A 16,209-nucleotide genomic window follows, 5' to 3' on the forward strand; every position below is an offset into this window, starting at 1 on the left:
GGTTAAACCTTATTGAAAGGTTGATGACAGTCAACCTTTCACATTAATCGGACTCATTCCGTTAAAAGTAGACTACTTTTGATGTCTACATAGTCAAATCCATGTATACAAACCTCATTAATGATGAACAACCTTTTGACTTCGCGTGCTGGGCGCCGTGTGCGCGCCGCTGCCCGCGTGGTGGCCGCCGTATTCGTGCCGCTGCGTGCGTGTCAGCCGTCGTGTCCGCGCAGCCCGCGTCTTGGCCGTCGCATGCGTGCCGCTGCGTGCATGCCAGCCGCCGTGTGCGTGCTGGCCGCTGCGTCCGTGCAGCCCGCGTCTTGGCCGTCGCATGCGTGCATGCTGGCCGCCGCGTCCGTGCAGGCTGCTGCCCGGGTGTGTGCCGGCCGCCACGTCGTGCTGCTGCTCTCGTGTGTGCCGCTGCGTGCGTGCCGACTGCCATGTATGTGCCGACCGCAGCGTCCACGTCGCGCGCAACCAACGCCTGTCGCCGCGTCCGCGCCGCGCGCTAGCTGTTCACTGCCACTGTTGTGTGCGTGCTAGGCGCCGCCACCGCGTGCTAGCTGGCTAGCTGCTAGCCGCGCGTGCGCGTGCTGCCTGGCCGTCGCTGCGTGTGTGTGCTGCCGCGTGATGCGTGGGTGCAGCAGCATCAAAATTTTCGGTTTGTGTTTTTTTCGTCCTTGGCCGAAATGGCCGAATTTTGGAAATTTTAAATTTTCCGGCCAAATCTCGGACGAAATTGCAAAATCAAAATTTAAAAAATTGACTGAAATTCGGCTGTAATTCAAACAAGATTTGAAATAAAACAAAGCATAAACATAGCAGCGCAACTACCATCCGGATTGATCATATAAACTTCACCAAATAAGCTCTAGGGATTAATAAAACTGCATTTGTCCAACATAACAGGCACACATTAGTTATAAAGTTGCCTCCAACATAACCCTTAACAGTCCAACATCAGTTCAACAATCACAGTGTAGTTCAGAGTTTAAATAGTCCGGTACAGCCAACAGACTTAAGGATTACACATAGAAACAACAGCTCCAAAAGACAACCATCAAAGCATGACATTGAAACAGCAGCTTCAAGCTTGCCTACATCCAAAAGCTTCTTGATATCCTTGGTCATTCTTCACGTGCCATTTCTGATTTAGAGAAAACAGAGAAAGGGTCAGGATGGAGGTAGTTCTGCATCGGAATTATCTTCTGCCACTTTGTGCATAAAAAAATTAAAATGGACTAACAGGACAAGTAAGTAGCTAGTAGAACAATAGTCAAATGTTATGCATGCTCATGAATCAAATAACAAATCTACTGCAACAATATACTAGGTTTTTTATTCACCAAGAAGCTTCAGGAGTTTTTTTTACGAACCAACCTGTGGTTGGATGGTTAGAGGGACTGTGGTATCCCCAGCCCATCAGGGTTCAAGTCCTGGTGCTCGTATTCCTGGATTTCTGGCGATGCGCATTCAGTGGGAGGAGACGTTCCCGTCGATGACGAGGTGGCTACAGTGACTTCGTAAATTTCAAGATGATATGTCGGTTCAGTCTTTCGAATGTGCTCATAGGGATAAGGTGTGCATGTGTGCGTTCATAGGGGTGAGTGTATGCACGTTTATATGAGCGCTTGCGTCTGTACTGTATTAAAAAAAATTAAAGATTTTTTTTTTGAAAAAAAGGATTACCTTCGGCCTCTGCATCAGTCGATGCATGCAACCATATTATTAGAAAGCGTAACCAGAAGCAAAGGTTAAATGCCTCCATATATTAGAATGATGAATTCTAATTTATAGTTTGTACTCCAGCACAACAAAACTCTAAGGATACAAAGAAAGTAACATGAACACAAACAACCCACTGTTGACTTGGACTAGCCATTTGTCAATCGTCATACTGAAGGAAAATCCACGGTGAAAAATGTGAATCAAAACGGCATGTACTCCCAGCCGCCATCGCCGCCTGTGTGTGCGCTGCCGCGCGATGCGTTTGTGCAGCCGCATGTACTGCCCAGCCGCCGTTGCTGCCTGTGCGTGCTGCCGCGCGAGCTGGGCACCGCCACCGCTTGTGTTGTCTGCGCCGTCGCTGCGGTTGCGTGTTTGCCGAGCGCCACAACATGCGTCCGCGCGTGCGAAGCTCGACACCGGAGCTCGCCACGACCACTACCACCACTGCTGGTTGAGCATTGGAGGGCCGGCCGTCGTTTTTTCCGCCGGGGCGTGCTCTGGCCATGTCGCACGTAAGCAGCTTATCAAAATGTCCCAATACGAGGAGGCCAGTTTGAGAGGCGTGGATGTGAACGCGAGCAAACGAGGGCTCAAAGCGGATGTTTAGGGGCTCAAAATAGCTAGTTGCGGCTGTAGATGCTCTTACATCGCAAGGTCATCTTAACAAAAGCTGGGAAAAATATTGGCAAGGATGCACTTGCACGGTGTGTTGCTTTTGTGGTGAAAATAAGGGTTGCTTTTGGTGAGGAGTCGATTCAGTGTCTATTTCTTCACTGCCCACTTGCCAAGCTATTATGGCGATCGGTCCATATAACTTTTAATCTACCTCTACCCACAAGTGATATGAATATGTTCGAAAACTAGTTAGTGAGAGTGTATCCCAAGTTGAAGTCTCAGATCCGTATGAAAATTTGGGCTTTACTTTAAGCCATTTCAAACACTTGTAATGACCGTATTTTTAACAAAAGGAAAGTTCTATTTTTTTTGCAGATTATCTTCAAGGCCATCAGTTGGATCCATACATGATCGTTACTATGCAAGGAGGAGGATTGGAAGCCCACAGTCTTTGAGTGCAATCGATACGAGATGGTCTCTCGGGATTTGTTCAACCAATTTAGTTGGTGGGCTATTAGTAGGATTTATGGTGTATGAGATTCATTTTTCTACTATTGCTTTTTATTTCCCTTGGGCAACTGCGTGCGGCAGCTATTGTGATCAGATATTGAACTCTGAAATAATCAATAAAAGGTGATGTGAATCACTCGATGATGCAGAGGCCAAGGGGTATTCCCTCCTTTCAAAAAAAAAATGTTTGTTTCGTCAAAAAATTGTAATTAGTAGTGCTATTCCTCGATGATAGGTCTACGATACCTCACTCTTTCTTTAGATGGAAGGAAGAACGGTTTTTGTCCCTGGTTGGTTATCTTTGCACAATTTCAACTCCGAGCCCCTTCCCCATCATTCTTGAGATTTGTTGAGTTCAAGTCCCAGGAAACAAGGTAGTCCATCGACTTCATAATTTAAGATAATAACGACTACATTGACTGGAACGTAGTAGTAGGAGTATATAATTCATCACAAACCACACCTAGTCGCGCACACGTATTCAGTTCCCTCCCTTCCACAAGCTGCTCCGTGCATGAGACCGCGTTCTACCGAACATACTTCAGCCCAACCACAAGTGCTCGGCATAAGTGCCTAGACAACCATGGCGAAAGCACGGCGGTCCGTCGTCCTCGCGCTCAGGATCGGGACCGCGGCGGCGGCCGGCGTCGCGGCGATAGTCATGGCCACGAGCCACAAGACGACCACCGTCTTCGGCGTGCAGGTGCAGGCCAAGTTCCAATACACGCCGTCCTTCGTGTAAGTATCTATAGCTGCTGCTCCCAGCTGTTTCCGTATCATCGTGCCGGCCGTGTCACCGAGAACGAACGAAACGCCGCGCGCGCGCGCGCGTGCCTTGCAGGTTCTTCGTGGCCGCCAACGTCGTCGCGTGCGCCTACAGCCTCCTCGCCCTCCTCGTGCCGCCGGCGAGCCCCGCCGCGAGGCACGTCCTCGTGGCCGACGCGGTGAGTTCACGGCGCACCACGCTGCCCGGCCAATATGGCCACGTCTCTGATTAGGTCGTTTTTGCTGAACTTGTTGTCATGGGCTGCAGGCGCTCGGCATGGTGCTCACCGGCGCCGCCGCGGCCGCGGCCGCCATATCGGCCCTGGGGAAGAACGGGAACAGCCATGCCGGCTGGCAGCCGATCTGCGGGCTAGTACCCACTTTCTGCGACCATGTCACGGGAGCTCTCGCCTGTGGCTTCGTCGCGGTCGTCCTTCACTTGCTCGTCGTTCTCCATTCCATTTACACCATGAACAGCTAGGGCATTTGTCGCTGGTTTTTACTGCATGAAGAGAATAAATTCGAATATACACGCTCTCTCAGTAGCATAGTTTGTGATATTCTGAAATTATTACTTGCAGTTTTTTAGACTTCAAAATTATGCTAGTATTGCTTTGGTAGAACTAAAGCTTCGTCGACCCAGGCTATGTAAATTAATTTGAAGGTAATTCTGTGAAATAAATAAGCAAATGTTCTTTGATCCATGAGACAAACAATGTTTCTTGTCACTGTGAGTCGGCCAAGATCGATTCTTCTTTTGATTATGTATGAGTATGAGCGAGTAATGAGAGAGTTAGTTGAGATGTCACTACCATATTCTTGTTTAAACCACATTATTTTGTCATTATAAATTTTCAGTTGAGTCAACGGGAAGGATGGCAGGATCTCCTTTTGGATTAACTAGCAAGGTCCAGTGTTCAAGTCATGATACACACAATCAAGAGCACATATTAGCCCATGTACAGCTACCCTGAGCAGACTGGTGAAGCTATTGTCCGAACATGTATTGGAATGCACGTCCGATTATAGTACTCCCTCCGTCCCATAATATAAGGACGTTTTTGACATTAGTGTAGTGTCAAAAACGTTCTTATATTATAACCGCAAAAAAGAAAACGTTGGACAGAAGGAGTAATATTTAAGAGCCACGCATCTCACAAGTGAATTTAACAATAAGATAACAAAACAGAAGGTTCCAAATCAAAAGGTGTCGAAGGGAAGTACTCCCTCCATCCCAAAATAAGACAATTATTTTGGGATGGAGGAAGTACTTATTAGATTGAGTTAGGTGTTGCTAAACGTCCAGTTTTTGCGGAAAAAAAATGTTGATTTGCAGTTTGGTTGGAAAAAAATATTGAGCTGCATATTTAGGTAGTGGGAAAGAAGGCATAGGTTTTTTTCAGCTCACAAATCACTTTGGTCCCTCCCTCACCCTAAAATGAACAGGGTGATCTCGTTATTCTTGGTTAAAATGTGTTATGATTTTCACCAAACTTGTCATCTAAAAACAATATTTATGAGACATTTCCATTCAAGTTTGTGGATGAGTAAAAAAAAATGTTGACAAAGGGTCTTGTGATGCCAAGACTCATTTGACATTTGGGATCTTCGCATTGCAAAAAAAAGACTTTACATAATGAGAGGATCAGGAAAATGCCCACGAGGATAGCTACAGCCAGCTAGTCAGTGACAGATTAAAAGATATATGCAAATGCAGGTTAGAAAGACCAAGCGCATCATATTCTAGCAGAAACAAGATCCAGGGGGCTGCTAACATGTCACCACCTACATATATAAACAACAAGTGCATTAACTTGCATAATCTTGCAACAATAATGGTCAATACTGCCTCAAGCAAGAACATAAACATACCCCAAATTAACAGTGTGTTTTAAATCCCCGGTGCATGCAAGATTTTGGAAAAGTGGCTGCGACAAGGTTCTCAGCAAGATCGTAGATGCTCAAACTAGAGCTTTAATCGTGTATCTCGAAGTACATGGGTGTATTACACCTACAGAAATACCTGTCCCAAAGAAGGATTACAATATTTATGTCAGTGTTGCGAGACATACTTCTGAGATGTAATCGCATTTTTTGCTGGCCATGAACAAAAGCAGCAAGCTCTAAATGTCCAAATAAAATGACTTCAGTCATCATAACAGAAAGATAACAATGCAACCCAGAGCTGACTCAGCATGGGATAACTGTGTTTTCCTTCTCAATGGAAGTAACCGAGGACCTGGCCACCTACATTCTGCCTAATTGCTTCCTCGTGATCTAAAACGCCATTTGGGGTGGTCACCACAACATAGCCCCACTGCAAAGCAAATAAGAGCACGAAAAGGAAATGTGTTAGAAATAACACACTAACTCTACAAATAAATAAATAGCACATAATAAAGCAGGACAAATAAGCATTCGGAAGTTAGTTTAGCTACCAAGTGCTTCGCTTGACATCCACACCAGAGATGCGATCAAAAGATATCAGAATAATAAGAGTAAAGACAAGAAAGTTTACACTAGGTACCAGTATCAGTTAGTTGTTGTTTTATGTAATTTCCCTGAGAATGTGTACTTCTTCTCACTTGCCAAGTCATCTCTAAATGAAAAGATGGAGTACTCATATTTGCGACAAAAGTAATTCAACGAAGTTAGCAAACTTCTATGGTCTGTCATCAAAAAGAGATAACTTGTGGACTTTTTCACTTGCTTCCAAAAGTGCTATTTGCAACAGGGACAGATGACCATTTATACTACATCCTTCCATGGCTTGGTTTATATTTACTCAATTACTCAAAAATCTGCCACAACCCGCAATGGCATGTTTATTAGAATGTTTTCAAAAGTTTACGTACTAGTAGAAGTAAAATACTGTTTGATCTAGTCAATATTTAGTAGCTCATAGCCATAATGTACATTTCATGATCAGTATTGTATATGTTGTCACTGCAAGTAGCAGAATGGATTCAATAATAAGCATTTAAGCTAGCAAGGTCTGGCACGCCATATCTTCACCTTCCTGATTCTCACGGTATGAGTAACAGTACCAAAATAGACCAAGCAAGATAACTGTATCCCTCAACTAACAGAAGATATGAATGTTCACAAATATCAAATATGAGTTGATAAAATACCTGCCGTGTTGGAAGCATCCTAGTTCTGTATTTTTCTATTTCCGTAGCTCTGAGGTCCTGCCTGTAAGTGAGAGCTTTGCAATCTTTAATCCTTCCCTGAAGTTCCACGGTGATTTTTCCAACCCTATGTGGATCAAAGACCTCGAAATTTTTTATGTAACCTGAAAAATGTCCAAAGAATAAATTTCAGGGAAAATTACCACCGCAAAAGAAATGTTCTTGTTATGACCGGTTTGGTCTATACCAGGAAGAGTCCCACCGGGCATTAGTATTAGGGGCTTGACCCACAAGTTATCTTAGGCAAGTTATTTTAGGCAAGTTATCTTAGGCTAAAGTTATAAATACTAGTTGTAAGACATCGTTTGAGATCAAGCAATAAAGATATTATAATCTTCTGTTGCCCGGCTCCCTGAGGAGCCGGAACCCTAGCCGACAACAGCCAACCGCCGCCGCCCCTAACCCTAGCCGCGACAGCGCCCACTCGCCGGCGCGTCCGCTCCAGCCCTCGTCCACCTCCACCTCATCCCTATAACCTGCGTAGCCGCGCTGGTAGGAACCCTAGTCCTACCAATTTGGTATCAGGTACCCGGGTTTCGACCATGTCTTCGCCACCTCCAATTCCGCCGCCGCCGCCACCACCGCCGCTGCCCATCAACTCCACCACCGCCGCTGCCGCCAACTCCTCCACCGCCGCCGCTTCCACGCCGGGCGCCACGGCGTCGCTCTCGGCGCCGACCCTCCCGGCGCCCGGCACCGCGCCAGGCCACGGGCGGCCACCGACCCCCGTCCAACATACGCCGCCGCCGTCACCCTCAACGACCTAGTCGCCGCGGTCCAGGGCATTCGCCTCTACCTGGCAAGTCCGTACGGGCCGCCTCCACCACTACATCACGCCATGGCCGCGGGTCCGCAGGCGCTGCCGTGGTACTCGGTACCGGGGGCCATCACCGGAGGCTACCCGGCGCTCCCCGCCCCGGCGGCCGCGCCGCCGCCTTGGCCACAGTGGCCGCCGCCGCTCGCGACGGCAACCGCGCCACTCGCCGCCACCACGGGGCCGCAGTGGCCCACCTGGACCGCGCCGGCCGCGCCGTCTTCCGCTGCGCCGTCACTTCCAGCGGCCACGGAGCAGGGTCCTCCACCGCCCCATCCCAGCCCTAACTTGGGCCGGTCGTCGCCGAGCGGGCTTCCGATCCAGGAGGTCCGCTTTCCGTCATCGCCATCACCACTCCCCGACTGGCTTCACGGGCCGCCCTCGGCCTACCCGGGGGCCCGTCCGCCGTCCGGTTTCCCGTTGCAGCCCGAGGCGTCGGGCGCCACCGGGAACTACGCCGGGCCTTCCACCATGGACCGCGCACCATCATCCGCCCTACGCACCGCCGAGACAGTGGGCCAGGGCGCGCCACACCAGCAGCTGCCCCGGTTCGCCAAGATCGACTTCGCCACATACGACGGCTCCGACGACCCGCTTAACTGGCTCAACCAGTGTGACCAGTTCTTCCGCGGACAGCGCACACCCGCGTCGGAGCGTACTTGGCTGGCTTCCTACCATCTCCGCGGGGCCGCCCAGACATGGTACTACGCCCTCGAGCAGGACGAGGGCGGCATGCCCCCGTGGGATCGTTTCCGAGAGCTGTGCCTTCTTCGTTTCGGGCCGCCGGTCCGCGGGAGCCGCTTGGCCGAGTTGGGCCGCTTGCCGTTCACCTCCACGGTGCAGGACTTCGCCGACCGCTTCCAGGCCCTGGCGTGCCACGCGCCCGGTGTGACGGCCTTACAGCGGGCGGAGCTTTTCATCGGCGGCCTTCCCGACCACATCCGCGTGGATGTCGAGATGAAGGGGCCCCAAGACCTTCAGACGGCCATGTACTATGCCCGGGCGTTCGAGCAGCGCGCCCAGGCCTTAACGCGTCCATCCGTGCCACGTGGGGGCCGACAGCTTCCCCGGCCGTCTCCGGCAGCACCAGCGTCGTCCACAGCCGCCCCGGCACCCACCCCGGCACCGACGCGGCCATTCAGGCGCCTCACTCAGGCGGAACAGCTGGAACGCCGGCGCCTGGGCTTGTGTTTCAACTGTGATGCGCCCTATGCACCGGGCCATGTCTGTCCCCGCCTCTTCTACCTGGAGACGACAGACGAGACTGAGGAGGAGACACTGGAGGATGGCCTCGGCGCTCCAGCCCTTGCGGAACCCGCAGCGGCACCCGCGCCCGCCCCGGCCACCGCCCTCGTGGCGTCCCTACACGCGCTGGCCGGCATCCGTGATGAACGGACGATGCTCTTACCGGTCATGATCCAGGGCGAGCGCCTGGTGGCCCTAGTGGATACAGGGTCCACGCATAACTTCCTGCCGGAGACCACCATGCGGCGCCTTGCATTACAGCCAACCGGCGGTGAGCAGTTGCGAGTCACAGTCGCTAATGGCGACCGTCTCCGCTGCCACGGGCTCGCCCGCGACGTGCCCATCACTATCGGCGACGAGCACTTCACCATCACCTGCGCCGGCATCTACTTGGGTTGCTTCGACTTCATCCTCGGCGTCGACTTCCTGCGCACTCTTGGTCCTATTCTATGGGATTTCGACGCGCTGACGATGACCTTCTAGCGGTTGGGCCGCCGCATTCGGTGGTACGGCATTGGGGGTGCCGCCCCAACCACTCCACTCCAGCTGGCCGCGACCACCGCCACGGCCGAGCACCCACTATTGGAGAGCCTCCTCCAGCAGCACGCGGACATCTTCACCGAGCCACAGGGACTGCCGCCCGCCCGCCCACACGATCACCGTATACATCTTCTGCCAGGCTCCGCGCCGGTGGCGGTACGGCCTTACCGCTACCCACAGTTGCAGAAGGATGAGTTGGAGCGGCAGTGTGCGCTCATGCTCGCGGCAGGCATCATCCGGCTCTCCACTTCGCCATTTACCGCGCCGGTGCTTCTCGTCCGCAAGTCAGACGGCACATGGCGTTTCTGCATCGACTACCGTGCCCTTAATGCTGTCACACTTAAGGACAAGTTCCCTATTCCGGTGGTCGACGAGCTCCTCGATGAGCTCCACGGGGCGCGCTTCTTCACCAAACTTGACCTCCGGTAGGGGTACCACCAGGTGCGCATGCACCCGGATGACATCGCCAAGACGGCGTTTCGGACTCATCACGGCCACTTCGAGTTCTTGGTGATGCCCTTTGGCCTCACCAACGCCCCGGCGACCTTCCAGGCTTTGATGAACGACGTCCTCAGGCCCTACTTACGCCGGTTTGTGCTCGTTTTCTTTGATGATATTCTAATCTACAGTGCGTCTTGGGCCGAGCACCTCCAGCACGTCGCCATCGTCTTCAACGAGCTTCGAGCGCACCACCTCCACCTTAAGCGCTCGAAGTGCTCGTTCGGGACGCCTTCGGTGGCCTACTTGGGCCACGTCATCTCGGCCGACGGGGTGGCTATGGACGCCGACAAGGTGGCAGCCGTCTCCGCATGGCCAACGCCTCACTCGCCGCGGGCTCTCCGCGGGTTCCTCGGCCTCGCCGGCTACTACCGGAAATTTATCCGGGAGTTCGGGCTTATCGCGGCGCCCCTCACGCGGTTGCTTCACCGCGACGCTTTCGCCTGGGACGACGAGGCAACGACGGCGTTCGAGGCCCTCAAGGGGGCCCTCACGAGGGGCCCCGTCCTCCAGATGCCCGACTTCGACCGCCCGTTCGTGGTGGACTGTGACGCCTCGGGCGCAGGGTTCGGCGCCGTGCTTCATCAGGGCGATGGGCCCCTCGCCTTCTTCAGCCGGCCTTTCGCTCCGCGTCATCTTAAGCTGGCAGCATATGAGCGGGAGCTCATTGGCCTTGTCCAGGCCGTTCGTCATTGGCGGCCATACTTGTGGGGACGGTCCTTCCAGATTCGCACCGACCACTACAGCCTGAAGTTTTTGCTAGACCAACGGCTGTCGACCGTGCCGCAGCACCAGTGGATCAGCAAGCTCTTCGGCTTCGACTTCTCGGTCGAGTATCGGCCGGGCCGCCTTAACACCGTGGCCGACGCGCTGTCCCGTCGTGACTCCGACCTCGCTTCCTCCGCCGACGAGTCCGTCGGGGCGGCCCTGTGCATCCGCTCCGGGCCGACGTTCGGCCTCTTCGCCGACATTCGCCGCGCCACTGCGACGGTCGACGACGTCGTCCGTCTTCAGCAGCAGCTCACGGCCGGCGACCTGGAGGAGCCTTGGCGCTTCTCTGATGGACTGCTCCTACATGGGCGTCGGGTCTTTGTTCCGGCGCAGGATGATCTCCGTCACCAGGTGTTACAGCTCGCCCACTCGGCGGGTCATGAGGGTATGCAGAAAACCCTCCATCGTCTTCGCGCCGACTTCTACATCCCTGGCGATCGCGCCCTGGTCCGCGACTGGGTTCGGTCTTGTCAGACATGCCAGCGCAACAAGACAGAGACTCTCAGGCCGGCCGGGTTACTCCAGCCCTTGGAGGTGCCATCTCAGGTCTGGGCGGATATATCCATGGACTTCATTGAGGGCCTTCCCAAGGTGGGCGGCAAGTCGGTCATCCTCACGGTGGTCGACCGCTTCTCCAAGTACGTCCACTTTATAGCACTCGGCCATCCATACACGGCGGCGTCCGTGGCCCGGGCCTTCTTCAACGGCATCGTCCGTCTACACGGGTTTCCTGCTTCCATCGTCAGTGATCGAGACCCCGTGTTCACGGGCCATGTCTGGCGCGACCTCTTCAGGATGGCGGGTGTCCAGCTCCGCCTGAGTACGGCGTTCCATCCTCAGACAGACGGTCAGTCCGAGGTGGTTAACAAGGTCATTGCCATGTATTTGCGTTGTGTGACAGGTGATCGGCCTCGCGCTTGGGTGGACTGGCTCTCTTGGGCGGAGTACTGCTACAACACCTCTTATCACTCCGCCCTGCGCGCTACGCCATTTGAGGTGGTCTATGGTCGACCACCCCCGCCTATACTTCCGGTGGATCCGGAGACAGCTCGGACGGAGGTTGCGGGTGACCTCATCCGCACTCGTGAGGAGATGCTTGCTGAGGTTCGTCAGCGTCTCCTTCAGGCCCAGCAGCTGGCCAAGCACTACTACGACGATCATCATCGCGAGGCGGAGTTCGCGGTGGGTGATTGGGTGTGGCTGCGTCTTCTCCACCGCTCTACGCAGTCACTCGACCCGCGCGCGAAGCGCAAGCTCGGCCCTCGCTACGCCGGGCCCTTCCCTATCTTGGAGCGCATTGGGAAGGTGGCCTATCGTCTTCAGCTTCCAGCCCGCGCTCGCATCCACGACGTCTTCCATGTGGGGCTGCTCAAGCCTTTCCGTGGCGAGCCACCGGCGGCTACACCGGCGCTTCCTCCCATCGCCAATGGTCGCATTCTTCCAGAGCCGGCAAAGGTATTGCAGGCGCAGCTCCGTCGTGGCGTCTGGTTCATCCTCGTTCAGTGGGCAGGCCTTCCGGAGGAGGAGGTACTTGGGAGCAGCGTGAAGAATTCCGCCAACACTATCCAGACTTTCAGCTCGAGGACGAGCTGTTTGCGCAGGCGGGGAGAGATGTTATGACCGGTTTGGTCTATACCAGGAAGAGTCCCACCGGGCATTAGTATTAGGGGCTTGACCCACAAGTTATCTTAGGCAAGTTATTTTAGGCAAGTTATCTTAGGCTAAAGTTATAAATACTAGTTGTAAGACATCGTTTGAGATCAAGCAATAAAGATATTATAATCTTCTGTTGCCCGGCTCCCTGAGGAGCCGGAACCCTAGCCGACAACAGCCAACGCCGCCGCCCCTAACCCTAGCCGCGACGGCGCCCACTCGCCGGCGCGTCCGCTCCAGCCCTCGTCCACCTCCACCTCATCCCTATAACCTGCGTAGCCGCGCTGGTAGGAACCCTAGTCCTACCAGTTCTCATACCCTCTCAAGAGCTTAATTTGCAACAGCAGTGGGGAGGAGACTAAATAACATTACATGTTCATAACGTTTTTCCCCTTTCTTTTCACATGCTGAAGTTAAATGATAAAGGAAAGGCTGCCAATACCCCAAATAACTTATTTTTTCACTTGTTCTCGATAAATGAAGGTGTATAATGCCTGGTGATTCAAATACAAGATTATTACATTACTAGGTAACAACATTCTTAAAAAACAAAAACGGGGTATTAAAGAAGCAAGTTGCTATTCTCACACATAACCTACTCCTCCAAGCAGGTGGAGTTGATCCATACAACACTCCATTACACCTTTCTCTCCTACACAAGGATGTTAAATTATGAGTGGTCACAATTTCAGCGTGACAGTTCCTCACGATGTAACTAGAGGACATTCTTGAAGGTAGTCAGATGAGACAAGTATAATTAGCTCCAGTACACAATACCATTTTCCCTGAAATTTATTCTTAGAGAGGAATGCTTGCATGATTATTTCAACGGTTAGAAGAGATGACATAACTCCGTCTAAGCTATGACATAACCCCTATGGAAAGGAATACTTTGGGCAGTTAAAGCAGCCAAGGTAGGTTTTTCCTGGAAGGTTGGCAACGGCAGGAGTGTTAGGTTTTGGGAAGATCAATGGATAGGCAATACCACTCTTGCTACCAGTTTTTGGGAGCTGTACAGTATTGCTAATTCCACAAACGTTTCTATCAGTGAGGTCTGGGATGGTACTAACCTGAAAATCAGCTTCAGGAGGTGCTTTTCCCGGGATATGCTTACTGCTTGGAATGAGCTTTTTAGTTTAATTAAGGATATTGCTTTGAATGATAGTGAGGATACTATTGTTTGGAACTTGGGGTCTAAAGGGATTTACACAGTTAAATCCTTCTATAACTTTGTGAACTTTAGAGGAGTGCTTCCAGATAACATTAATATGATTTGGAACGCTAATGTTCCACAAAGGATCCAGATTTTTCTTTGGCTGCTTGTTAAGAACAAACTACTAACCAGGGATAATTTGCAAAAAAGACAGCATGTAGATGATGCTACCTGTCTTTATGTCTTTATTTTTTGAATGTGTGGTTTCGAAAGAACTCTGGAGAGGGATTTTTGGCACCCCCGGAGTTGCCAGCGAGCTTAACTCGAATGGTTTACTTGAGTGGTGGGCCAGAAATTGTAATAACATCGCAGATATTATGCTTCATTCAGCTGCGCTGTGGACTCTCTGAAGATATCGAAATGACATTTGTTTCAATGCTGTGCCTTGGTATGGGATGCAGGCCCTTTGGCGAAAAACAGCTACCACTTTGGCCTTGTGGGAGATCAGGTGCGCGGACCAAATCAAAGGGAGATGTCATCTCCAAGTGCAGCGACTGGAACAAATGGCGCGAGCGCCGCCCCTCCTTCTTTGGCCAGACCCTGGCTAGGGTTACATCAGTGTTCTGGAGCGACAAGACCTTGCTTCAGTGCTGGAGTTTCATTCTGAAGACACCAAAAACAACAGAAGATATGGGGAAATGCGACTGCTCTAGGATTCCTATTTAGACTTCTTTTCAGTTTGGTGTCTGATGTACTCTGTTTATTTCCCTTTTCTCTTTTGCTCTCTTGTCTTCTCCCTGTCTAGTCAGACCCATGGGAGAGGAGTGTAGACTGCTTCGAGTCATGCTGGGGCGGCATTTTGGCTGTATATCCCCCGCGCGCCATGTATCTGTTGACACTGTTTGCTGTGGTTTCGTTATTGCAATGGAACCGGGGCGAGAGCCCTTTTCCTCTAAAAAAAATATGCATATTTATTGGTAGCTTTGTGTTCTTCATACAACTACAGCAAGCTGGGGGGCTGAAAGGCTTTGTTGTTGTATGTATGTATGACGAACACAAAGCTACCAATAAATTTGCATATCTGATGAATGTGTCAGACTTGCCTTCATCTTTGCAATGCCAGCTCACATTTTCACATTTAACACAAATCCAAGGCAATGAAATGATTTCACGGTACATTCTGCGCATCCAGAATCTAGTGAGATATAAGTAACAGACTGACAATAAAAAATCACAAGTTGTTGAAGAAACCACCACCAACCTCCTCTCCCATCTTAATCAAAAAAAAAAATATTCCTCTCTCATCATGGATGAAACCCTCGTGTTCTTCTTGGGCGTAACAGAAGATAAGATGAGATGCTAGGGACGAGGGGGTTGTGCAGAAGCTTCTGAAGCGTCTTGATGAGAGGGAGCACGGAGTAGCTGATACCTCGGTGCTTCATGATGTTGAGGAAGGAGATCATGACGCCGGAGATGGGCTGGAGTTGCGCCGTCGCCTTCCCCCGCCGCTCCGCGTTCACCATCGTGCGCAGCGCGTCGTTGAGGATCCTCCGCCCCATCGCTCGCTCGATCTCCTCGCCTCTTCCGCTCGTAGCAGCACCCCTCGGCTCGCCTCTCTACCAGCCGCCGCCGGCGCTCGTGATGGAGAAGAGAAGGGTGGGAAGACGCAGAGCGTTAGAAGTGGGCCTGGCGTTAGGGAGAGAGCCTGCCCGTGGCCGAATGTGTGTCTTTGTCATGGACCTGGGGAGTCTATTGGGCTTGGTTCCACGAGCAGTGTGACGCTGCTGTTTAACGATTGGATGTCCATTGGGCATCTGCGTCCATCCTTCATTTCTTTAATTCGTTATTATTGTCTAAAAAAATCTTAAATTCGTTATAATCTTATTATCCTTATCCTTAAAAAAATATTTTGAGATGTTTCTTCATCTACCCTATTCCTAAAAAAATGCCAATTCGCAAACAATGCAAATAAATGCATGGCATTTTAACACAAACTTAAACAATTCAATTCGCAAAAAAAAAAAAACTTAAACCATTCAAATGCACCACATCATAATGCAACTAGTACTCCTAAATCATAATCAGAACTGAGCCAGAAGGTACTGAATGAACAAGTTCATTCCAAAAAAAAAAACACAAGGCGTCATCAATTACAAGGGTATCACGCACTCGAGCCATCGTCGTCGTCACCATCATTGCCGCCGCCACTACTAACTAACTTGGCCAATATCTGCTCACTAGCAAATTCCCAATACTGCCTCGCCCTCTCGTCCATCTTGTTTGGATCCATGAACATGATAGCATGCTCCTCGGGCACCCTCTTGGTCTATTGTTCCTCAGTATCCACTGCAAGTCTTTTCTCCTCAATCTTCCTCTTGTTCTATTGTTCCTCGGCCTTCATTGCAAGTCTTTGGACCTCAGTTTTAAGTGTTTATTCATTTTCTTTCACCTTCCTCTCCTTGGCCACCACCTTTGCCTTCAACCTTTCCTCCTCGATCATCTTGAGCTCGTAGAAACAAATCAAATTATCCTCCTTCCGTTTGGTCACCAATGCCCTCTTCACCTCCACCATTGTAGTGGGCTCTTCCTTTTGTTCTAAAAAAACCTCCAATCTTCTTTATCTACATCATATTTTTTGTCCATCCGGACGGGTTTGAGGAGTGAAGAGGTTCTCTACCAAGTCACCATCATCAATAGAGGTGTTAATTACTGTCCTCTTCGGTGTT

The 16,209-nt window shown here is 51.3% G+C and overlaps 2 protein-coding genes across 2 annotated transcripts; one reads left to right on the plus strand and one right to left on the minus strand.

Moving 5' to 3' along the window:
• The first annotated feature begins 3,311 nt into the window (after positions 1 to 3,311).
• Positions 3,312 to 4,322, plus strand: LOC123069426 (CASP-like protein 1C1). Its single transcript, XM_044492280.1, has 3 exons — positions 3,312 to 3,591; positions 3,695 to 3,797; positions 3,887 to 4,322. Exons 1-3 carry the CDS (start codon positions 3,437 to 3,439, stop codon positions 4,097 to 4,099), a joined length of 471 nt encoding a protein of 156 aa, XP_044348215.1. The 5' UTR covers positions 3,312 to 3,436; the 3' UTR covers positions 4,100 to 4,322.
• Positions 4,323 to 5,547: 1,225 nt separating this feature from the next.
• LOC123069427 (40S ribosomal protein S15a-5) lies at positions 5,548 to 15,218 on the minus strand. Its single transcript, XM_044492281.1, has 3 exons — positions 14,913 to 15,218; positions 6,753 to 6,913; positions 5,548 to 5,935 (listed from the first exon to the last, which is right to left on the minus strand). Exons 1-3 carry the CDS (start codon positions 15,040 to 15,042, stop codon positions 5,837 to 5,839), a joined length of 390 nt encoding a protein of 129 aa, XP_044348216.1. The 5' UTR covers positions 15,043 to 15,218; the 3' UTR covers positions 5,548 to 5,836.
• Positions 15,219 to 16,209: the final 991 nt, after the last annotated feature.

Source organism: Triticum aestivum, chromosome 3B (genome assembly GCF_018294505.1).
Source record: "Triticum aestivum cultivar Chinese Spring chromosome 3B, IWGSC CS RefSeq v2.1, whole genome shotgun sequence".
Lineage (NCBI taxonomy): Eukaryota > Viridiplantae > Streptophyta > Magnoliopsida > Poales > Poaceae > Triticum > Triticum aestivum.